The following is a 25597-nucleotide window of genomic DNA, read 5'->3' on the forward strand; positions in this document are numbered from 1 at the left end:
GTCGTGTGGGGGCTCTCCAGGACTGCTGTGCGCAAAGGGAACTGAGCAGGAAAGTCACTCTAAGGACTAGTGCTTAAATGTGCACTGAAATATTAATGCAACCTCATTTTCAGATGGCAGGACTCTCTTGAATGAAGCCATATGTTGTACTTGCGGGGGACGAGAGGCGGCTTGGTCTGGGCTTGGAGAAACATGGAAGTGTTGAGAAGATAGACCTGAGTCAAGTTCAGGGTTTCAGCAGTTTTCAGCTCTACTCTCCTTTCTCCTTCAGATTTTAGAAGACAAGACATGCTGCAAGAGCAAACAGGATTGTTGTTTTTTTTTTTGCATCATATCATTTACCAAGCAGTTAAACCCCCACAGATTTTTAGGCTGCTGCCGTACTTTTTTCCGCACTTCAAAGGATTAAAATTGAACACGTTCCAAGTGAAAAGTAACAGCCCAAACTGACAAATCAAACTAGATGTAACCCTGTGTTTCATTATTAAAGCTTGATGTGTTCAGGCTCAGTCTCCCTGGCACAGGGAGGCTCGTCCTGCCTCCCTGTCCGAGGAGGAGCTCGGGCGTCTGTCCGTACCCGCAGCCGTGGGCTCATGGCAAGTCTCCTGCAACACCTACCAGCTCAAGCCTTGTTTGGGCTGTTCCTCGTCTCTTTCATGATGAGGCACTGGACAAGCGTTACGTCCATCAGTGAGAGGGCATTACCTGTAGGAGAAGGCCGACATCTCTCCTGGTTTTAGAGGCATCTGTGGTGCCTCCTGCAGGGGCGGCCTCCAGGCCGGCCGTGGCATGGCTTTAGTGGTGACACAGCTGTAACCTCCGGCAGCTGCCAGCCCTTCTTGGCCAAATAAAGTGACTGTTTAAGCCTACCTCTGTCATTCCTCTGGTTTGCATGAGGCGCGGTGCTTTTGGGATTATTTCAGGGCTAGCTGCCTCACGGTTGTATTTCTAAGCGCGGTCAGTCATCTCCAGGCAGTGTTTTGAAGTGTGATTGGCTTAGTGGAGCCGCTTTGTGAAAACTGTAGGCTCTTATAGACCCCCAAATGGAGGTGCAGGCAAGTTGTGACGATAAGAGTCTTTGCAGCGCCAAGTATCTCTCCGCAAATTGTATGTCTGGCTTTTCCTGCAGCATCGCAGGGAAGTCCTGCGGGGCCCTGTGTTCAGGGGAGGTGTCTCCTCCTCCCTGCTGACAGCCAAATTGCACAGTGCCATGGATAATTTTATATTCAACGCTTCTCTAATGTTGCATTTCCATGTAAAAAATTGCTGTCTTTACCCCTAGGAACATTATAAAGCAGCCTGAAACTATGTTCAATAGTCTTAGCATTATTTCATACCTCTCACTGAACAAAGTGAATGATGAGTTGCTTGTCCCCAAATGGATGATGAATATGAAACACTACAACAGAGGTCCTGTGTGAGGATTGATGGATTTGGGCAATGCCTTTTTTATTATTTTCTCTGTAGCTAAGTTCTATTCAAAACCCTTCTATTCAGCAACTCACCTGCGAAAATTAATTGAACTGCTTTATGTACATTGGACTAATTTCTATATTTTACACTACTCTTTCTAAAATGAGTTTAAAACCTAGTCACTTTAGAAATCACAACATGAGGAGGTTGGGAAACTACCATGCAAACACTAGTTATCATTTCTGTTGAAATATTTCATATTAACGTAATTGACCGAGAATTAGGTTAATTTTTAACAACATATGGCAATTATGACTGGAAATGTTTGAGATACTTCTGATTTGTTTGTATCATGGCTGTAAGTGTTAGGAGAAACAATGTGAAATTCCTCCTGAATCGAACTATGTGTTTATTTCCACTGGATAATTTCCTGCAGCCTAAGTGAACTATTAAATTAATCACACCATATTTAAAGGGTAGCATTTACATTGGTACGACCAATGAATCATAACCAACAATTTACTTTTTATAGCTGAGATTATAAGAGAACATACCGTATATTAGTAAATGATCCACAAACACCTCTCTTCTATGAATGACAGCCGTACATTCAAAATTTTAATCTAGGATAATGAAAAAAATCCCCCCTCCCTCAAGCCTCCTGGAAAAGCTGTGCCACTTGGTGCGCCCTGGTGAGGAACTGCAGCTTTTAGCTGGTGTGACGCCACTGTGGAGCCTCCCCAACCACACGCACTCCAGCTTGCTTGCTGGGTAGCCCTTTGGTTTGCTTTTAACTCATTCAGCATAGGTGTCTACCAGGTTAATCTAAGGTTACTTTAGCATTAAAAAGAATATATTTCAGAAAAGTCTTTGTAGACCTTCTCTAAAGAAAAGCGGTTGCATGAGAATGGGTAGTTAACAATAACCATTTAAATTACAGCTCTGCTAGTCTTATCTAATATAGTGGGCTCAGACCATGAACTCCTTAAATTCTAATATAAATTCAGAGGCTCTCATTAATTATTCCTTTTATTTTTGGGAGCTGATGATGGCAGCAGCATGAGGGATGTACTGTGCATGGCTCTTCCAGTGATTCACTTCTGGCCTTAAGCAAAGCACTTAATGCGTCTGTGGCTTACCTGAAGAAGGGGACAGCACTGCTTTCCTCCATGATCGAGCTGGTGCCAGCTTTCCTGAATTAATGTCTGAAAGATGCTTTGAGTTCATAAAACAAAGGAAGCCTTGGATGACTTGGTATTTGCCAGAGAAAATCATAATCTGCTAGCAGTTACTGCAGAGGTGTTTGAGACATTGCAGTCACCTTCTGTCAAATGCAGGGAGGTCCTGAGTTTCTCAGAAAATTGGAGGGATAATTCGTTATATTCTGAGTTAATGTTAGCATCAGAGCAGGATGGCAGTCTGAGTTTCTTGTGTGAGAGGCAGATTATCCACCTGAAATCAACTCTGGTGTTCTTTCTGGGAGGTTGCGATAAATGACAACTGTTTAGCAGCAAAACAAGGAATGTCAGCTGTTGCTGGTTGCAGGTGTGCTGCTTCGGCCCCGCATTTCCACTTGGTGTGCACAGCTGACCAGGCTGACTCTCTGAACACAGCTCGAGTCCACCCTGAAACTCGCACATGCCCCATGGAGGTGACAGCTACCCCAGTGGAGATCTGTGAGGGATTGAAGACGTGGGGAGAAAGGGAGCTCTGGGACGGAGGGAGTGATGGAGGGAGGCTGACGGGTGTGCCAGCGAGAGGCTTGGCTGTGCAGACATTCATCTTCCTGCTCCTGCTTGATTGCCCTTGGCAGAAAACAAGACTGGGGAGACTTCAAATAAATCCAGCAGTTGGCTGTCACCTGCCTGATGACTTGTGTAGGTACAAGGCACCTGTGAAGCTCTTGTTTCTGCTGTCTCCTAGGGTGTCCGAGCAGTGGCGTCCCAAACCAGCTGTATGTGGTTTGCACCTCTACCTGAGTACATCTGGTTTGCAGTGCTTGTCTGTCTTGGTTGTTGCTCCATACACCTTTTGGGGAAGGTGAAGAGTGCCTGCAGCACAGCGAGCTTTCCACGGGGATGGCAGCTGGGTGCAGCTTTGCCAGTTTTATTACCTGTACAGATACTGACGGCACCAAAACACCATCCCTCTCAACTTTCCTCCCTACAAAAAAACAGGACAACTGTTTCTGTGACCAACCTCCAGTAAGAGTTATGGAGCTGAATTTCCAGAAGGGGAAAGCAAGGAAAAAAAAAAAAAAAACACAACTTTAGCTTTGGTAAGTGAGGGGAAATGTATGCAATACCTTGTATGATGGGTGTTTGAGGCACACTCTGTCCTACACTCAAAGATGCATCAGGTTTAGGCACAGCCCACAGACTAGCATGCAGCCTTACTTTTCTTGCCTTAAAATGAGTGTAGACGTATGCTCACCTACCCATCTGCAAAAAGGCAACATTTCTACCAGTTCTGGAAATGGTCACTTAATTCAGTATTCTTATGGGATTTCTTTTTCAATAGCACATACCAGGTATTGTTAATTCAATATTCCTCCTGCAAGTTTTGTCATCCTAAGTAACCTCCACGTTTCTGGGACTGTAAATCCCTTTCTTACAACACACTGAAAGTGTGGAGTTTCATGAATACAGAATTACAAATCTGTAATTAAGCTCCTAACACCAAGTGCTTGGGAGATGATATTAAAAAAAAAGTACCTGATTTTCCAAAGAGGTGGGACAATAAAATTAAGTTAATATGGCATTCAGGTTTCTTTCAATAACCTTGTTCAAACTTGTAAGTGTGCTCAGAATGCAAACGTGTTATTATGGGCCTGAAGGGGGGGGGTGCAATACAGTTGGCCATTTTTTAATATCACGATTTGCATGGCCATAACATCCCTCATTAGCAATGGGACCGCTGTACGGTAGTGCCATTGGAGAACAGGGGATGGTAGGAAAAGTGCATCGTCCCCAGCTGAACTTACTGAAAGCTGGGGGGAGGATTCTCCATCCTGTAGCTTGGAGCTGCATCAATAGCTGCTGTTGGGGAGCAGTTGCCGAAGTGCGAATTGCCTTTTCCCTGTGGTTCCTGTCCCATCTGTAAATTGTGGAGTCAGCCTTCCCCAACGTGGCTCCACGGGCTATTCCCCCTAAAGACACACCATTAAATTTGACTGTCAGATGTTCATCTCAATATTCCTGTTGACCCACGCTATTTTTTAGTGATCTTAAAAGGTGATCTACACACTTTTTAGAAGGTGAAATTCTCACTAACAGAGCCCCATGGAGCTGGAGAGGAGGAATATCGCGCCTCTGCAGAAACCAAAGAGGCCAAGAGATGTGGCCTAAACAAGTGATGGGACTCTTCACAAGTGCTGGAGAGTCTGGTTCATTTGTAGTCTCTCAATTTGTCTTTTGTAGATGCAGGGCAAACCAGCTATGCTCTCACAGGCAGGAATTCAATGGCTTATAAAATTGTGGCTCCTCATTGGAAATTCTTGAGTTGTGTTAGCCGAGCGCACAAACTCTCCTTGTCTGTTCCAATAAAATATAAAAATCAGACTAGATTAAATTCATGCTGTGGGACAACAGCAACCACCTCATTTCAGACAACCTATGTTTGGGGCCTTTCATGCTAAAGTAATGTAATATCTGAGGAGCAAAAGTGGGACTACTGGTAAAACTAGAATTTAAGTATATGTTTTGGATATAGAAGAAGGTTGCATATATATATATATTTTTTTACACAGACTATTTTATTTTTATATTGTTTGGCTAGCATTATTCCCACTCCAATGCTTGGGTGTGATCTGGTAGGGATCCTTTAAAGTTTCTGAACTCTTTTTGGCTATCTGGGCTCTGAATTATGCTCAAAACTCTTAAAGTTGTGTCAGCAAAACCACGCTTCAGCATCTACCTCTTTTGCAGACCTGGGGAAAAGCCAGATTCTGTCACTTCCATTCTGTAAGTAACATTTTTGGCAGAGCTTAAGACTGAACAGTAAAATGTTGAATAATTGACATTGCGAGGCACAAGCGGAGACTTTCCATGAGCACGAGGTGGCTGTTCCTTCAGGCATCCCTACAGTGTCTGAGCAGGGGGAAGGACGGGCTCTGCTGGAGAAACTGGTGCAGGTGAAGGGTGGGCAGACGTGGAGGGATGGACCCCTAGAGCTGTTATTTAACAGAGGGTAATAGGAACCACAAAATATGTCAAAGCTGATTGAAACTGAAAGTTATTGTATTGTTTATATAGCTGTATAATTTTGTTTATTGGACAGAAACATTATGGGACATAAAGAGCTAAAAGATGAGTATGAGAATGAGTAACTGTAGGAGGGCTTGAAAGGAATAAAACAGAAATGGTGGAAGGTGAATATCTGAAGCTGAAATGGGACTGAATAGAAGGAAAGTCGTGCAATATGCAGGTCAGCAGAAGTGTGGTGATGGAAGGTGTGGGGTTTGCTTCAACCTTGCAGCAGTTCCCCAGGACCTCGCAGCATGGCACAGCTGAGCTTAGGGTGAGGATGTTGAAGATGCCCTTAGTCTCTGGTCTTGGTTTATCTTATATCTCAGCCTGCAAGGCAAACATTTTTCATATAAAATTCTGAATGCAATGTGAGTGAAAATGCTCATGAATTTGTTTGGTCTGAGCCCCATTTCTTTTTTGAAGAACTGATTTGGATTCTGAATGCATAGCTCTACTGCTGCTCAGTTTGATATACGATGTAGGAAAAGCCATGCATCTTGCAAACAGTTGCATGGCATTTGGATTCCTTTATTTTAAAATGTATTTTAATATTTCAGGAGTTTAAGCATAACCTGCTCCTGAGCAGAATCTGAGTACTGATTTTCAAGTTATTTTTTCCAATTAGCAAACGTGTATAGCTATTTTAAGTAGAACTCACAACGATAAGGTAAATAATTAATAAAGTAAGTTTTTATAGCCATCTTTAATCATATCTTAAGAAATTGCCTGGAAGAGTTTGCCTTTGAGGGCTAACTTTGTCTTTCAAAGAGAACTTTATTATTGAGCCCTTTTCAAGTTTCCATCACTGCTTTTGACATAGACTAACAGGGTTGTATTGATTTCCCCTGGACTTGATGCCCAGTGCTAATCTACATTCAGTTTAAAAAACACTACATTAACAGAATATTTACGTTCTGACACAAACTTCCCAGCTTAAATCTGGCAATGCCTCCAGCTCTCTTTGGCCTGATAAAAAGGCACCGCAGAGAGCAGAAAGTGGCCAGGTGTGAGTTGGAGGGGCTCGCTCACCACTGCTTTCTGAAACTGTGGTTACTGATTTTGTGCAATGTTTATTCCCTTCCCAAACACTTAAAAGTCTTAAGTTTTGCAGTATGTATATTATTTTTTTAATGGTTCTCCCTGCAGGTACATCGAAGGTCCAAAGTACTCGAGATCCAAAGCTATGACAAATTGTTCCCTCTTTTGCAGAGCAGATTCTGCTGGGGTTGATGTGATCAAGCAGGGGCTTGCTGTGACTGCAAAGAAAATATTGTCTTAAACAGCATCTTTGAGACATCGATACGCTTCCAAAGGAAAGAAGCAGCACATCTTGTATAATCTCATGCCCCTTGTCTCTGCTGCACAGTTTGGCATTTAAACACATTTTTCAACAACCAAAAATCAAGTTGAGGGGGGATTCACTGTCGCATGCGTGGGAGACACAGCTACACACAACGCAGCTGGCTTCAGCTAATAGCTGGGCTGCAGAGGAAATCCTTCACAAACCTTCACAATTGGTTCTTTAAAATTTATTTTTCTATCTGTAGTTCAAAACATTGGTTTTACATCCCAATAGTAACACAGGGCTACGTTGCTCAAATGAACTTTAAGCAGTGCTGAATTTCATCTGTTGTTATAAAGACAGTGAACTGCAGTTATTTTGGACAATTCTGTATGCCGACAGTCACTTCAGTAAATTATTCGAGAATTATATTTTTTTAAACAGAGGCAAGATGTGTCCCAAAGAGATTTCACTTGTCTAATTAAAATCCATTTAAAGATGTTATCCAAGTGGGCTTCACTGGAAAAGGAGAAGTTAATATTGTACTGCGGAGTACCATAGTTTTTTTCTAAAAGAGAAAGGAGTCCCATGCATTTTCAACCTCAAATCGTTAAATTTTTCTCTTACCAAAATTCAATAAACCAAATCCTCTGTAACTCAGAAAGCTGGGAAGACTGAATGCCCAGAGATGGACAAGGATTTATTGGATGGGTGGCGTTTCAGGCCCTCAGAGTGGCAGCTGTGAGGTCCAGATCCCAACCGTGTTCCTAGATACCTCCAGAAAACCATCTGACTCCTGCTCGTCGGAAAAGCATCCCACGTGTGAGAAGATTTTGTGTCGGGGCAAAGGAAATTGGTGGCCATGGCGTTGCTTACCGACTTCACTCCCGTGCACTTCAGCAGTTTTGCAGCTCGGAGCTACAAGAGCTACGCCAGCGAGGGATGAAGGCTGGGAGAGCTTGCTCTGCTGGGGAAGCACCCACATGAACCCAGCAAACACTGGGGGCTTTCGCCAGTCTGTCCGCCTCGGCCTGTTTCACTTGAACACAGTTGGAAGGTAAGAGCACATTTCAGAATGCCCGAATAATCCTAAAAGCTTCTTAAAATATCTTGCTGCAAAGTCCCCCCAAGTCTTGATATAACAAAATTTATACTGGATGTCAAAACCCTGCAACTGATTTGTAGTTGCAGTAAATTCAGCGCGGTCTTGGAACAAAATCCAAGCAGCAGATACTCTCCCTGCTAGCAAGCAAATAAACTATAATTGCAAAGATTTTGTCCTCCTATTCCTTTGGATGTAAAAGGCGTTTTTGACACAAATTTCTGAATGTTTCAATTAATCTTTCTCTGGTGGAAGTTGATTAAAATCTTACCCTTGTTAATTAATAGATGTGTAAAGCACGTTCAGACGTTGTCGTTTAGCATTTTAGCACTTCCAGTGCTGACACAGAAGAGAAACAAGCATACCAATTAATAATTTACCTAATGTAGAATCAAATACTCAATTTCCAACAAAAGGCTACCTTGCATTTAAATGGCACAATCTGGAGTTACGTTAGCAGTTATATTTTTCTAACTTGTAAATAGGTGAAGGCTTAAAAATTTGTGATGTGCTCACAGGGGGATGTTCATTTAATAATCGCAGAGGCACTCCTGTAGCAGAAATGCTCTGGCTGTTGTGGTGTTTCTGACATCCTTATGCATTTTACATTCATGTTTAATGTTGTAAACTCTGATCAGGACTTAAATTCTATGAGTGAACAAGAAGCCCAGGAAGATACCTGAGCTATACTGAAAATATGCCCATCCAGGCCATGGGTACAACCTTGGGTGTCATCAAAATTGTATTTCAGTTTAGTTTTTGATTTCAAAACTGTTTTTAAATTGTGAATTGGATAAAAGGATGCAGTTGCTTCCTCAGGGATAAAACGTCATGGCAATAGCAATGTCTATGGTTTGAAATATTTAGCACTTCCTGGTGAATATTGGTAGTATAAAGCTCTGGTCTTAGCAAGTGGTATTAGCAGGGAAAGTTATTAAAAATTTGGTATTAGCAAGGAAAGTTATCAAAAATTCCCATAAAATCCACTGCATGGTGAAAAAGGTCGATAGGGGGTTGATGTAGGGAAGAGGCTGCCTGAGACAAGTCCAGCTGCCGAAGCTCACTGGACAAGGTAAGGGGCTGGCGTGGTCCCGGGGGTACCGTGCAGCAGCAGCGACGCTGTCCTCTCCCTGGTGTGTCTCTTACCAGAGTCTGATTTCCAACATAACGAGGAGGAAACGGTTAGAGGAGGATACTGAGTGAATCAGGATGAGATCCCTCACTGTCTGTCTGGGACTGGTGATGTCAGGAAAGATAGATGTGCTTTGCTTTCTGAATACATAATTCCTGTTGCTTTGTAGATTGTCTGGATTTTTCTCTCTAGTTGGGGCATGCTTTTCATTCCTACAAAGTTCTCATGACTCTCACACTTCTCCTACTTACACAGTAGTGTGTTGTTATACTTGACCATCTCTTGCTGTAGATGAAGGAGGAAGGAGGTGTGTACCTCCTGTAGAAGGGGATGGATAACCCTACAGGATGCCCGCAGTTCTAGCGGCTGCATCCTTTGCAACCACATAAGATCCAGTTAATCTAAAGCCCTGGGTTGTAGCCATTCAGCTACAAACCAGTGCAGTAAAGTTGTTTGCAAAACCCAATCACTGGGTGACGGTTTTGCAAGATGTTGATGTTGCGTAGCCAAAGCAATAGTGAACCTGCTCTGTGCTTTGCAAGCCCGAATCTCCTAAAGTAGTTCCCAGCTGCCTGACCATAAGTGGTCCTTCTATAGTTAAATGGACGCAAGGATTACCCCCGTCTGCTCGCTGGCTTTCAAGATTATCTCTGAAATAACTAAGAAGCCAACAAAGCCAGCTTCTGTTGGGTGTTTGGCCTTGATGGACAAGGTGACAGAGACTGTATAAAATATGAGCTGATGTATAACATATTGATTTACCTGGAGTGGGGGCAAATTTCTAACCTCCCATAAGATAGTATATAAAGTATATAAACACAGTTTAGTTTATTTTAAGCAGCCACCTCTGAACTGCCGTAACCCAGCACAAGCGTAGGCAGTCTGGTTGTGCCTGCAAACCATCAGTGGGGCATATTTCTGATGATTTAACTCTGATGGAAAATTCTGCTTTTGTCATGTGTAGATAGACCTTATAGAATTTAATTTATTGAATAACATTTACTATAGCTGTGTTGTTTCTACAGTGTTATTTTCATTAAAGGACAGAGATTAAAAGGTCGGATTTTATATTATTTAGATTTTATTGATTAGTGGTCCACACAGAAAAGGGAGGAATCAATGTATTTTTTTCAACATGAGTGAAGCCATAGAACAGAATACTATTTATGTGCGGAAAAGTGAGGCAGGAACGGTCTTTTGTAATAGAAATCAATTCAGAATAGTAACCCAGAAACAGTTTGAACAGAAAGAGAATTTTGTAGATGCCCATTTGCCGAAGTTGAGTGAGTTTGCAAAATAAAATTTATTTTATGCTACGGTGATGGGTGAAACTGCTTGTCGCCAGATCCAGTTCAATATCGTCCATGGAAGCCTCTCCTGAGAAGACAGATGAGCAAGTGAGCAGTGTCACCTCTGCAGCTGTGATCCTTGCCCAGGCTCGTACAAGGGATGGTAATTTTCACATTGTGATTTTAGTGCACACTTACCCCAATTTTTCCTGTTTAAACTCTGCAGGATCCCATGGAAATATTGAAGAGGTGCATACTATGTTAGCTTTTCCTTGGAGAAGGGGAAAAATCAAGGGAACAATCAGGCCAGGAGAAGCATTATCTGTTGTTGGGGATGAGTGAATATCCAGGAAAACCAAAGACATGTCCAAATTAGCTAGTCTGAAGTAGGCAGGCTAGGGTAAAATCATAACAGAGAGAAGAGGGAAAAAAGCGGGGGGGGAGGAGCAAAAAGCAACCTTACTTCGAAATTTTTACTTTTGTGACAAAGATAACAAAAATGAAATAACTTCTGAAAATAGAAAAAGAACAAATAGAACCAAATCAACATAAATACATTTTTTTTTTTTGTTCTCAAATGTGCAGCTTGTTTGAGATGGGTCAGAATCTGTTTTCTTGATGGAAAAGGACTTTATTTTGCTCATCAACTGGCAAACTTCCACAATAATAATTTGATTGAATTGAAATATTGTTTTGCAGAAAAAAATGGATATGAGGAAAAAAATCCACTACAGCATTATTGAGAAGGATGTCTGGATAGTTTTGTTCTGAAACAATTTTTTTCCTCTAAGCACATCACCACTTGAAATAAAAAATCATAATCTGACAGCAACATTTTGACTGATCTAAAAAAAAAAAATGAAATGAACTTTTCTAAACCTCTTGTCTGTTGTCACCTTGTTTTTAGTTTTTAGGAAATAGGTTCCAGCTACTTACTATGCCACTAGACTTGTATCTTTTTACAAACCAGTACATTCTCACACTATCAAAGTAAATAGTGTTAAAAATACTATGCTCTCAGTCACTTTCTATTCCTCCCTTCTGGAAGAAAAAATATTTTCTACTAGGTATACAGGTTTTCCTCTCTGAGCAAAGGCTCTCTTTCTACTCTCCATTGCTAGACTGCTGCAGTGTTTTGCAGCATTATTAGCACTTTATCTTTCCTTCGATGAGATTATAGAACTTGCTTGTGCGTCAGAGGGACTTTTAAGACAAACATTAAAAAAAAGGCAAACAATAAAACAAATATCTTTTTGTGAATACAGATACCTGTTTAGCCACCAAGTCATTGCATTTGGGAAGAATTAAATTAGTTGCACTTGTATATTTTTAAATAGATTTAGCATTTAACGCTGTATTTAACGTAAAGCCTCGGTTACTGAGCTCGCTAAGGAGGATGATTCAGTTATGGTCCAGAGCTACACAAACTGGTAGCACAAGTGAGCGTTTTCGAAATTAATCTGCAAATACATCACACTGGAAAAGTAGGCTAAAAACCTAAGGCCACTTGTACATTAGGAAGTTCACTACCAAAATTGCTAGATCACTCCTAATTTATTTGACACTTAGGTTCAGCTTGGATATTGGAGCTGTCATCGTAAAATGCATCCATTTTTTCCTTTCATAGTGCTTTGAGATGGATCTTCTTTGAAGCTGCGTCAAAGTAGCTCTGAAGCAGGAGAAAGTTTAAAATTTTTAAGCTGAAAGTCTAAACAGCCTCAATATGTTGTATAAAATTGTTCTGAGGATCGAACCTCCTACTATGGCACCCTGGAGCATTCAGTCACTTTCAATAAATCTCTTCTAATAATTTCTCACTTGTCCTTATTATTACTAAGAGCCAGTGCATCTCAAGGCAATGTCAGAGTAAAGGCTTTGGCTGGATGCGGAAGGCAGGCTCATGTGAAAGTTAACATGAAGGAAATGTTATCCAAATGTGAATTTACTGGGGAAAGTGACTTTTTTGAAAGTGACTTTTTTTTTCATGAATTTACAGGTGGCTGTTGTCAATCCTGTCACCTCTTTGATTTGAAGAAGTTAAGTTATAGGGTAAGTGTACTGAGAATGGAGTTTTGGCAGGCTGTTTTTCTCATCTTTAAAGCTTTGCTTTTATTAGTTTTCTTTCATTATCTCTGGAAAAGCTACACTCAGTGTCTGCTGGGAATATCTGCTGTTAAATCACTTCTGAGGGACACAGTTCTGGGCCACTTGACATTTTCCCGGTCCTTTAGCAAAAAAGTACGCTAACCACAACTTTCCACTTGAAAATATCCTGTGAGTCTGGGGAAAGGCTTTTCGTGTACCTCAGTACTTTGCGTTAATTGCAAAACCCTTCACTGATCTCCACCTTGTGACGGAGAGCTCAGGCTGGTGAGTGCCCCCTTGTCTTCGGCTGGATGCTGGACTTGTCCTGTGCTAGTTTTACAATGCATTTATTAACATGCTGCTAGAAGGTTTCTTCATAATTCCTACAAAAATAATTATCTGAATAAACAAAGGTAATTCCCTATGTGAAGTGAACTGGATCAAACCAGCAGGTGCATTACCAAGTCTTTCAGCATCTTTTGTGGGACTAACTCTACCACCCAGCTCACAAAGCTATCCTCAGTTCTTTCCCCCAGCAAACTGATTCTTACAGGTTCTGTGATCCAAATGGCATTACGTGCCCTTAGCTTTATTTTCCCAGCTGTTTGTTTAAAAACAGGGTCTTAAGAAATCCTCCCAAAGCGCTGCCTGCCCCTTCAGCCAGACTGTAAGGACCCACTCTCACGACTGCACCGCTACTGACTGGGCACTATCAGGACTGCAAAACATTCCCAATCCCAGTCAGAAACATTTCAGTCTGCAGAACATGATACTCTCTGGAGCAGGGTGTTTGATAGAGAAGGACAAAATTGGGAAGAAATAATATTTTTTATTAGTGGCAGGACTGCCAGGAAGAGCTCTCAAACAAGGCTCTGGAAGGGTGAGGGAAGCTAATTCTCTCTTTATGATTGTTCTTTTCTCATAAAAAAACAACAACACAGAAACACTCGGTTTTGCTACCAGTCTATCATAGATGAGATTTAATCTATATAAAACTCTTGACAACTGCAGTGATAATTTCAGCCTGCCAGTTTATGAGATTATAAAAGGCAGTTTACCCTCGCCAGCCTGTAAAGGGCTGAGTTTGGGCACGATGCAGGCGCTGTTTCACACTACGCATTTTGAAGGCTATGAAGGACGCTGAAGCCCTGTAGTGCCTTGTGACCAGGCTCTATGGAAGGCTGTACCCATGCCACGTCAGGGTGTGCAACAAAGCCCTCCTGTGGGGAAGCACCTCTGTGGCATTGCCGTCGATGCCGTACCGCCATTTAGAGCAGACACCGCTGGGAGCAAGCGAAATGCGGGAGCGATCAGGGAGTTAATGGAGCAGAACCTATATTTCACCCTTCCTGTCAGTGCTTCGGAGTACTGAGGGGAAAAGGGAGCTGTGAAATAGGAAGGCATGACTTCTGAACTAACGATTTTGCTTTTCCCTCCTGCGGTTGAGGTGAGGCTGTTAGGGAGCGTGAAGGTCTTGCGATTCGGAGGACTTCAGGCACCAGCTTCTAGGGGGCTTGGCTCAGCCTTGGCTCACCATCTCTCCTGGCCTGTGCAACCAGAAAACCATCTGTTTATGCAGTTACCGGACGGACTGGAAATACTGACAGGAAATGCTGGTATTTGGCAAACTGAAAATGAAAACCTGTATCCCCACGGTAGGGAGGTGAGAGAGCCTTCTGCACGTGATGGCTGTCACTGTGAGCTGTGCTCGGGGTGCACGCATGAACTCAGCCCGTGTAGGACGGCCCTCAGGGAGGAGGCCACCACTGTGTATCCCTGTCCTCTGCCTGGCCATGGAGCTTCGTGAAAGCAGGAGGAAAGCAACGATGTTGTCTTTTCTATCAAATCTGGTCAAACTCTCCAGGAGGAGACTGCTGAAGGGGCAGAGGGATGCCCAAGCAGCAGGCTGGATCTCCTTTCCTCAGGAACCGGGGTAAAAATACATCAGTTCTTCTGTCAGAGTATTGATCTCCTGAGGCGAGTTAAAGGCTAAGAGGGAGGTTTCTTCCTGAGTGGTAAGACTAACTGTAATGAGAATAGGTACAGGATCGTGTCAAGTCTTACAGAAGGTCCAAAGATAGCACTATAATCCCAGCACTGCTGTACTCAGCTGTCCAAAAACATCACGATAGAAGTAGATAAATCTTTTAATTAAACATTTCAGGTATCGGTCACAATTATTTCTAATTAACATTAATGAGTAAGGATGGTGCAAACAAGCAACATAACCTGGTGATAAGCATTTATAATTAATACAAATGGCATGGACAGTGCTAATGGGCTCATAGTTCGGTGATACATATTTATTTTAGATATATTAGCATCAAAAGTCTTACTTTCTTGAGCTTTTCTTTTCTTCCAATGGAAAATTTTGGACTAAATGTAAATAAAACATTTTGAGTACCACAAGCTCACTGTTTTCCAAGAAAGAATATTGTCCCAGAATTTCAACACATGAGGTGCCATAAACATTCTTGAAAATTCCTTTGCTTTTTTGAATTATTTCACAGCTTTTCTGAAGTAATTCAGTTGCCCATCATAGGTGAATAATAAAACAGATTTATGCCCACTTTTCTTGATACACAGTCTCAGGCAGGATTTCTGATAAAATTAAGTCCTTGCCTCATCTCCATTGCAGTAGTTTCCATTATAAATGGTATAATTGAAAATTTGATGGTTTTTTGGTGCAAAACAGTAAAACACAGTGCACTATACAATAAGGAAATGTCCAAATGACAAAAACATCAAAATAAAAATTGAAATACTCTACTATTCTCAGATATTGACATTCTTTATTAATACTTAGGATGCCTTCTAGGAAATTCAGGCACAGAACTTTGTGTAACTTATTCTGAGAGGAATCCAATACGTTGTTTTCTATAAAGGGTGGCTTTGCCAACCTGAAGAAAGCCTTCAAAATAATAATAAACCACATGCAGAAGATTAATGTGGATGGCTTTTCTCTGTAGCCATTTCATGCAGAGCATGATGTAGCTATCACATTTTTATTCTGGGTTGGCCTGAGGTCTCTCAGATCCTATTCACCCCGTCCCCTCCTCCCATGGTATTATGGCTTTCTAAGTGTCTATCTTCTGTGTGCTCCAACTATTTTGTAAGGGTTTGTAGGGAAAAACCACCACCAACAACAAAAAACATGTTATTTTTATTTTTATTCCTGGAATTTGATGCAGGCAACTTATTCACCTTTTGGAGAGCCATGTGGTTGCTGGTAATTTTTAGGGAAAATAAAAGGTTTGGGGGTGGTAGAACAAACTGGAAATTAGTCTTGGAGATGGTGGTCCTCTCATTGCTTCCAGCAGCAGAACAAATTTGTTTTACAGTTTAAGCTGCAATCTTCTTCTTTGATTTAATTTAATCCACTGCAGCAGATATGAGACCCCAGTGACTCCCGGAGGTACAGTAAGTGCTGCTGCCGCGAAATAGTGTCTTCATTCTCCTCTGTACCAGCACAGAAGGGAAAGTGTGCAGAACTGCGCCAAAACTTGAGAAACGTTGATTAAAAAGATGGTGGGTTTTGATGCAGTCTCCTTTAGTTAATTTAAAAGCTATCAGAGAGGGTAATTCCATCAGATCCAGGCCCCAGATCTAGGAGTGACAGATACCTGTAATCCCCCTTGGTTTCTGTGGAACTTTTGAGCATTAAGCACATTTCATTATCAGTCCTTGGACAGGAGATCATAAGTCTTTCCATTACTGAAATTACCTATTTTTAAAATTCATTAGGTGGTAGTTCTTAAAGGGAGGAAAAAAATATTCAAATCTTAATTCTGAATAAGGAATATTTTCTCTGCAGGTTTTCGGTGAGCAGCACATAGGCATTGTCATCGTAAATCACAAAGTGCCCAGTTCTGTGTGACGAGGGGACCTTTGTGCAACTCACGGAGTTTTAGCGAGCAAAACGAACTACGGGAGAACAGTAGTTTTATTAAACTGCCCACATTTCTAAGACAGATTGTGCAGTTAACTGGCAAATCGGTGAGCCTACAAATGAAATATGTAACAAGCAGCAGAATACGAGCTCCTGGATTTACACCCAGACAGTTTGTCCCTACCAGTAAATATGTTTTAAAAGCTGCTAGGCAGTTTGATAAGAACTGTCTTTTCTAGTCATTCAGGCATCTGTTTGAAATTACACTTTGTCCTCACAGCACCAAATCTCATCGTGCCAGTGATATTAGTGGATGATATGTTTTAGTAAATGTATTTGCTGTTTGGTTTGTACCTCGAGGGCCCATTTGCCTCTTGGTGAAGGTAATTATACCTGAAATTCTCTCATACTAACAGATTCTCCACAGCTCACAAAATTCTGAGCGTACTAATAGAAAAGTATGAATTTCACTTCGTTCATTGCTAAAAGTGCTTTACTTCACAGGAGGCTCCCAGATACCATTTGCCTAAATGAAACAGGACTACAACAGAGGTGGAAAATTACTTTGAATTAGATTTATTGATATATATTTTAAATACTTTAAGGCTTCCTCTTTTTTTAATGGGTTTTATTAAGATTTGCTGAGAAGCTATTACAGGTTAACCCTAGTTCTTGGTGAAGTCAGGATTTTGGGGTCTATTTTATATATTTGCTTCTTTTTAGAGAATCTAATGGTGTAATATCATCCTGGAATTATTGAATAAAGTTTTCTCTGAGCTCAGGGTTACAGATTTTATCTTTAGATATGGGGCTGAAAGCCCACGTCATCCCCATTTTTTGGAGGCCAAGTCAGATCATTCTATTTGGTTTTCCTGGGGACATGGGAAGCAGAGAACTTCTGGTTATTATCAGTACTATTGGCTCTTTTCAAAGGAGGAAGAACTCAGATACATAAACATTTTGTGGATATTGGACCTTGCAGAAAGTTGAAAATTGTTGCATCCTGACATGTTTCAATACGTCATCACAGTTGACGAACTCTGGATCAGGCCTAGAAACTAGATAAGGAAGTAATGATAATAAACTGGGTGGTAAATACTGAATAAATAATACATTATTGCAACAGAAATCAACCTGTTTGGAGGCTTTTAAATGAAATCTTAGTTTCTTATAAGCTGAAGGAAAAACACTGAATCAGATGTCTTCCTCTACCAAAAGTAATTTTTTAGGAATGCAACTCTAGGGTGAAGGGAGGATTGCCCAAATATCTCTAGGTACAGAAAAAATCTAAAGAAATTTACTAGTCTGAAGTGAGGCTTAAACACCCTGGGCGGAGTAACTCAAAGCATAAGAAAAAGAGAAATCTATAGTACTTTGTTAATCAACTCCCTTGGACCTTATTTCTGAATTCTGTGCATCCACAATCCCCATTTGCCTGCATGCACAATAGATCCAGGATGCTCATAAAGCAGCATGACACAGGTGCAAGTCCTTTTGGTTCATGTTTTGTAAACTCGTGTTTCCAGGTTGCTCCCAGCTCCCTGACCGAGAGAAGTGGCAGAGCCTGTGCTCTGCAGATGGGTTACCTGCTATAGCTTTTAGCTGCATCTGGCACCCGCGGGTTGGATTTTCCTTTTATCAGCCAGCCAGGAGCAGCAGTTGCATTTCATGGACTGATCCAAACATCACGGTTGAACACACACGGGCAGAGCAAAAGTTTCACTGGCCCTGGTCCACTGCAGCGGGATCAGTGCTGGAGCCAGTGCATCTGTTACCCTCTCTGACTTTGAGGTGCTGTTGAATTTATTCTTCTCTTCACCAGTGTAGCTATTCCCTGAATCTCTGCAGTACTTGTTAACAGGCAGCTGTATGTCAGTGCTACAAACACTATATAGGAGCATTAAAACAGATTTAGAAATACAAACTCTGCTTTCAGTGCTAGCAAGGAAGATGTTTGCCAGGTGCAAACTCTCTCTGCTGCCCATATGCCTTGAACTCTCATGAAATCAGTTATATAAGAAACAGATGAAGGCTTCAGGAAGGAATATATTTCAGTTTGATTACATTGCTCAAATACTAGCAAAATATTTATTTGCTAGTAAGGTCACCTACAACTCCAGAGTGGTTTTACCTTTTTGAAAATCTCCTGTTGATCCAAATGGGAATGAAAGCATAGACTGCTACAGTTATATATCAACATTATTTGAAAATTTCTGTAGAAGTCCTTCGTATAGAAGTTGAATGACAGACCTTCTACAGGTTTTGTGAACCACTCTTTAGAATTCCAGAACCATATGTTATAATGTACACAAACATACCTACAGAAGACTTAACATCTCATAACGAATTTCTCATAGCTCTCCTCTGTGGGACCTCATTTGTAAACTTCGGAGACCTTCTCATAAATCTCTCAGACTTGTAGGAAGCAGAAGGATTTAGTGGGTGGATCTAAGATCTCCGATGTGTTAGTTCTGGCCTTTTCATCTAACAGGGAAACAGATTTGTCATGTTCTGGCCTAAGTGGAGTGGCTTCATTGAACCTTTCATGGTTAGGCATCACAGCTAATTTTTGAAGACCCAGAGAGGAAAATAGGCCTTTGTAGGGTCATATTGTGATGTTGTTGGTCATCTAGGAAATTAGATGGCTGAGTGATGTTACTTTCTGCCATTTTTAGAGCCAGGTTTTGTATCTTTGCCAAGTATTTGAAATTGCTGACTTCTACTGGGGTGAAAAAGGGTAACTAGCCATGATGAATCAAGATGACAGAACTGCATTGGAAATTTCAAATTCCAAATGACTTTTAATTAATCTAATTAAAATTAATTGCTTCTGCTTCTTTGGAGAGTCTAGACCAGTAGTATTTTCATCCTCCAGACCTAGCCCTTCATCTCTCCTCATTCGCTTTGAAGTGAGTCTTTACAGCACTGACATTAGTTAAGAGAGCTATATTAAGAAAGCGGTGAAGCTCTGCTTGTCTATCACATACCAGGATGGTTAGATGATTTTTATAAACATAGTTTTGATAGAAAAATATTCATTAACGAGAGATGCAGTAAAAAAGGTGTACTTTGTGTGGAACCCCCAGAGGCTTTTTAGACCATTCCCCCTTTTTCTTTAATGACTACATGCTAGTATAGATCATCTTTCTACCCATTCGCATCAATAGATTTTATTAATTTGGGGTCAAATACAGTGGAAAATCAATAAATTTTGTAAGGGTATGCAGAAGGAGAGTGTCTGCTCTTCTACAGGTACCTTGGCAAGGGCCTTTTCCACGGCAAAAAGGGACAAGGCAAAGGGAGGCAGTGCTGGGAACCAAGTCTGGTTGATCACACTAATTTATGAGCATGTAAGAATATAGGAATGGTTATGCCAACGTTATCTAATGGAGGGCTTCTGAGCTGGGAGACAATCGTAAGAAACAAACCTCCCAGTCACACTAATTTGTGGGCACCAAAGCTGCCGGCACCGCTTCCAGGAAGAATGAAGCACACAGCTGGTAAGACTGTGAACCAAGTGGCTCCAGATTGCGAGGGTACAGAAACTGCCGAGCTCTGCAGACCCAGGGGGGTGTGCAGGGGACAGGGGGATCACAAGGAACAAAGAGGGGGGAAAGGTAAAAAAGGGCATAAAAGGGCTTGTTGCGTGTAAAACGGGGCCAATCATTACACTTGTCTGGCCAAGCCCTGCAGCTGAACACCACGCTCTGTTCTATGTTCTTATATTTTCTCATTAAATCCTTTCTTAACTCTCTCTCTGTGTATTTACACTCTCTCTTGCATCTGTGTGTGCTGCAAGGATGATGTGCCAGCTACTGGTGAGACCTCTGTGTGAGGTCTCCAGCCTGCTGCTGGAGTCAGGGCAGTGAAGGGCACCCTGGCCTGCAGAGGAGAGACTGGGGGGATCTCAGTGCTGGTCACTGGTGGGATCTGTGTGTGTGCGAGTGGAGCTGCTGCCTGCTCCTTGGGGCGGGCCGCAGCTATAGGCCTCCGGTGCCAGCTTCTGGAGGCAGGCTGGGGGTGTAGGCCTGTGGTGCCTGTTTCTGGAGGCGGGCCAGGGGTGTAGGCCTGTGATGCCTGCTCCTGGAGGCAGGCTGGGGGTATAGGCCTGTGGTGCCTGCTCCTGAAGGGAGCCAGGTCTTCTACTCCCAAGACATGGCGTGGGAGTGGTGTGTGCTCTCAGCCCAGCTGCCTGAGTGACTGAGGTGTAAAATGGCCCAGAATTTGCACAGGGGTGCTGGAAGCAGTCTGCGAGGCTGGTTGTGCCAGCGTCCTGTCTCTGTGTCTCTGGGGTACGTGCTTAGCTGTGCTACCAGTTCACCCTGCGAAGGGGAAAGCTGCAGCCGTGTCCCTCAGCCTGGGCAGAGACCCCCCGGCCTGGGCCTGGGCCTAGGCCCCAGTGGCCAGGCAGGAGCGGTGCTGGGCTGGAGTGGCTACAGGAGGCAGCCATGTGCTTAACTCTTAACATCACTTAACAAAGTTCATTTTGTATATATAAATGTGTTTGAGTCTTAAGGAAAACTATGTCTTAATTTAAAAAATAGAACAGTTCAAAATGATTGACACTTGTTCCAATTCCCATTAAACGATTTGGAAAGGCTCAGTATTGGCTAAGGGTGAGCCACCACTAGTTACAGAGAATATTATTGTCTGCTCTGGTGTCCATCAAAAGTCAGTGTTTGCCAAGAACTGCCACATGTTTCTCTCTGAGTTACTGCAGTTTCATGAAATAGAAGATGATTCCTGTCATACCTATGCTATTTAAGACACAACATGTGATAATCGCCATTAAAGGTCAATATTATCTGCCTGGAAGTACCTATCACACGATAGAATTATATAAATCACAATATACCATCTACAGGCTGTAATTGTAATTGAAAAACATTTTTTACCTTTTTGATATTGGAAGACTTTATAACTAGGTATTCTTTAGCATTTTCTAAGTTTGCGAACGAAATGTATTTTATGACATCTGTTGGCACAATACTTGAAAACCATACAGGAGACATAGTAATGTAAAATATATTTTCATTTGCCTTTCACTTGTTTTTTGTTGTTTTCTTTCTTTATTTGGATTACTTTTAGAAGGAAAAAAGTCTTTTTAAAGGCATTTTATTCTTTTCACAGCTAATGTTTCATACTCCCTGATCCTGTAGTGAATGAATTATTGTAGATTTATGAACAGATTAATCATCTCCATGGAAACAGTTTGCAATTTCACAGCACAAGAGTTTGACTTCCCTGCATGATAATGAAAAAGGAATAAGCTGAAAAAGTGAGGCTGAGAGGAGATGTAACACCCCTTCCAACTTGGGCACAGTCAAAGTTATGAACATCTACTGCGGACTCCTGGGTCTAGGAGACAAATCAGTCCTTCCAGAATGTGGGTGACCAAGAGCTTTGCAGTTTGCAGGCAAGAGCTTAGGAGGACAACACACTCAATAAGCCCTCCATGAAAGATAATTTTTGTAAGGGGAAATTTGTATGTATATATATATATATATGTATATCTCCAGTGGTGTTATACCAATGGTATAGATGTGTGTGGCAATGATTTGAAACTGAGGACTTCAGTAAATGAGACGTGTTAACCACAGAGAAAAAAACAGTCTGGTGTGAGGCCGAACAGAAGCATCGATCGCCAAGACAAATGTCAGGTGTTCAGTATAAGGGAAGAAAAGTAAATAATGAAACTTAAAAAACAATCTGTAATAGTGCAAAACTCAAAGAGGGAGAAAAAATAGTAAAAACTCACATTTTTTAAAACCAAGCTCTCCTGGAACATTGTAGGACTCTGTATTTTCTCCTTGTCTGTGCAAATGAGAAAGCTTTAAGGCAGAAGCATAGGCTGCCAGATTTGGATAGCTAAATGCAGGACTTAATCTCAAGGAAGAGACATTGTTTCACAGAAGATGGCATTCCTCCACAGTATCTCGGACTCTAGACCTCATGGTGATTGCAGCCTCCTGCCCTTAATTGCTTGCCTTTAACTGGAGTTGTTTGACAACCTACGGGACTCCACAGATGCACAAGGTAACCCTAAAAAAAAAAAAAAAAATCCGGTAAAATTAGGGGACTGAAAGGCTTTGGTGTCTCAAGTGGTATTTCATGGTCTGATCCTGAGGCTTCCAAATCCTGCATTAATTTCTGTCAGGAGGATATACAAATGTCTCTCTTTAGCTAAAAACAGGATTGTGTTTTTTTTAGGCTGCAGTTGCAGTAAATAGCTGTTACTAGCAGATCAAGAAGCTGCCAAATGAAGAGTCCATACTTTTCATTCATCCAAAACTGGAAAAAAAAAATAAATTCCTACTGTCTATGTCATGACGGGACACACAGAAAATCTATCTACATGCAAGTTGTTATTGATCTGTTTACAAAACCCATTGCATGATTTTATGTTATATAGTACTCTGGCAGGGAGTTCCTTAAAAGTAGTCCACATACTATTCATGTCTGCTAAGATTTCAGTCTTCAGTTTTATCTTTTTTTGTCCTTAGGCAGCACATGGTTGTTCTTTGCCATTCAACTTCAGGTCATATCAAGTTATTTTATTTCCTGTAGATGCTCCCTTCACTGGTATCCAGATTTTTTAGTGGTTATCCAGCACTTCTAAGATGGGAATTAGCTCTGAAGCATTAAGTTAAAACACAACTAACACTTCTTCCAGAATAGGTACTCTTAGAAATTAATTATGGTCATAAAGCTGCCAATTCTCTTTCTTTTCATAACATTCAGTCTTATTGCTGAGGCAGAACTGATCTCTACAGCTGAAGTTCTTCATCTTAGTAATAGTCCCTTAAGTCATTCTGTGGTGGTGGTCATATTCTTTATTGGCCTAAAAGTACAAACCCCACAGCCTATTAAAATGTGTCAAATATTTCAGTGAACGTCATTAGAAGGTTTCCACTAATCATAGCTGTGGTTGTGCTCTTAAAAACTATATGTGAATTGATTGAAGGATAGTGTTAGGATTGGTCAATTCAAGAAAGAACCGATTATACTTTGTCCCAATTGAGTCACTGACCCTACAGATGAGAGAAGTTTTAATTTCTTTTGAGAACGAATCTTTACTGGAATGTAGTTTTTGGTCATTAGACTTTGAATATTGCAGTGTTTGGTAATTCTCTGGGCTTTTTCAATATCATATTTATATTATATGAAGAAATACATACACACTACATATAACAGAATAAAAAAATACTAATGATCTTACCAAACTCCTCATGAAGCTGAAGTCAGCTAGAGGGAGACAGAGAGGTCATCTTACCTGCTCAACACCAGAAACGCATACAATTATTCTAGGTAAAGATATGGTATCTAAACATAACCACATTATGTGCCTTGTAATTTGGGTAAACCACCTACCAATCAGAGATCTATGAGCAATGATGCACGGTGTAAGGGTTAAAGCCAAGGGCAGGGAACTAAGGCGATGTGCTCTCCGTCTCCTCATGAACTGTATGACCTTTGGCAAATCACATACAACTGCACTTTCAGAAATGGCCTCTAATTTTCTGTTCTACTTTCCAAGTATCCTTAATTCATTATGTCAATGACTTTAGGCAAGAGGATATAAATATTGGGCCAGCGTCTGACAAAGGGAAGCACAGAAAGATAGGGATAAAAAAATACTTTGCTATTTCTTTGCTGTCCAGTTTTATGATGAAGATGTAACAATAAATCTTTAGTAAGCTCAGCTGCATTTGTAGAAGCTCGCAATTCACTGTTTACTACTATTAATGAGAATATTTGAAACCATTTATTTTGAAAGATGCAGACTTTCAGGAGGAACATGATGTCTACCAGCTGGGACCATGATGCAGCCCAGAAACACCTGATGCTAGCAGAGAAGCTCAGGAAGGGAGGGTGCTCTGGGGAGGCCTATCAGAAGAGGAAGGAAGAGGGGAAGTAGTGAAAAAGAAAGCACAGGTTTGTCTTAGGTGTTGGTGTGGAGACTGGGGGCTGAAGGTTACAGAAAGTTTGGACGTTTCTTCTTGGCTGTTTCTGAAGATGGAGGCGGGGGCTGCTTTAAGGTAACGAGGCTGAGTTGTAATAAGCCTGTCACTAAATACGAGCTTGAGGAGGGGTTTGCATTGTGGGGTGTTTTTGTCTTTTGGCTGCTTGGAAGGGATGATCTGCCCAGGGCTGCTGAGCTCAACTTGGTTGTAGTGGCTGAGCACGTACTGAGGAGCTACATCTGTGGTATGAGAGCCACGGCCTCCTGGGTCTGAGCATGATGGCAGCCTGTGCCTTGTCCCTGGGACACAGCTGGCTGTTTGCTTTCTCTTGTGCTCGGGGAAGCAATCCTGCAGGAAGGAAGCTTGCTTGTTGTGCCTTGAGCCTAGGGGTGGCTTCCCATCCACCGCTGCCTTGCTTTGTGTATAGGGCGGTGGAAGGAAGGGGACTTGAGAAGGAGGGCATGGCTGGCTGACATGGTGAGGAGCTGTTTTTTTTTTCTTTATTATTATTATTGTTATTATTTTTGAGCTCCAAATCTTGCTGTTTTGAAGTCTCCTAAAGCTTGTTGCTTTGATGACTGACTCTGAACACCTGAAGGGGAGCAGTTCAGTTGCTTGGCAGTGAAGCCTGTGAGTGCCTGGGGCAGGACAGCCTGGTGCACTGTCCTTATTTAGTGCTGTGACTGGGAGCTGAGGGGCAAGCAAAGCCACGAGCAGGATGTATGGCGTAGAAGACAACCTGCGCAGGTACAGAAAGACTGCAAGCAGTTTCTCACTAGAAGCGTTCAAATAAGACAGCCTAAGACCCAGTTTAAGTCCTGGTGGAGCAGTGTCATGGCTTCGTAGGCTTCAGAGCAGAAGTTCAGCTTGATCCATGCCTGCTGAACACAGAGGAGTCTTTCTGGTTCAACATCACAGTGCCAAACTACCCTCTTTAGTGAAATACTTGCTGGTAATGGCTGAAATTGCCATTGACTATCCTGTGGTACAGGGAATTTGTATATGTCCTAACAGCTTTCTAATAAATTGAGATTTTGGAGAGGGAGTAATTGGGCAGCATGCAGTATCACTGTTAGGTATTTCCAGTAGCGAACTGACTTCTCTTGATCTGTCAGCTGGTGTTTACAGCCTGGAGGATCAGGCCCTTATTCTGATGCATGAAAAATTTGGTAATTATAAACAATGGAGCAGCTG

General features: G+C 41.7%; 1 protein-coding gene across 15 annotated transcripts in view; it reads left to right on the plus strand.

The window, feature by feature from the left end:
* LOC308199793 (uncharacterized protein) overlaps positions 1-25597 on the plus strand; it is a 119197-nt gene that overhangs the window by 21996 nt on the left and 71604 nt on the right. For 3 of the 15 annotated variants that reach the window (XR_013954949.1, XR_013954953.1, XM_080604437.1), the window contains 3 exons: positions 6807-7999; positions 12462-12514; positions 21570-24374. Coding sequence is in view for 1 of the 15 variants with exons in the window: in XM_080604437.1 (XP_080460563.1) it covers positions 6807-6939 (133 nt within the window). In the remaining 14 variants the exon portion in view is untranslated. Of the gene's footprint in view, positions 1-113; positions 3692-5339; positions 5376-6806; positions 8000-10521; positions 11349-12092; positions 12246-12461; positions 12515-13997; positions 14864-16364; positions 17677-21569; positions 24479-25597 lie in introns of those variants that run through there. The other 12 variants (XR_013954951.1, XR_013954954.1, XR_013954952.1 and 9 more) reach the window with 10 other exon arrangements.

This window comes from Anser brachyrhynchus (assembly GCF_964034855.1).
Source record: "Anser brachyrhynchus genome assembly, chromosome: 9".
Classification (NCBI taxonomy): domain Eukaryota; kingdom Metazoa; phylum Chordata; class Aves; order Anseriformes; family Anatidae; genus Anser; species Anser brachyrhynchus.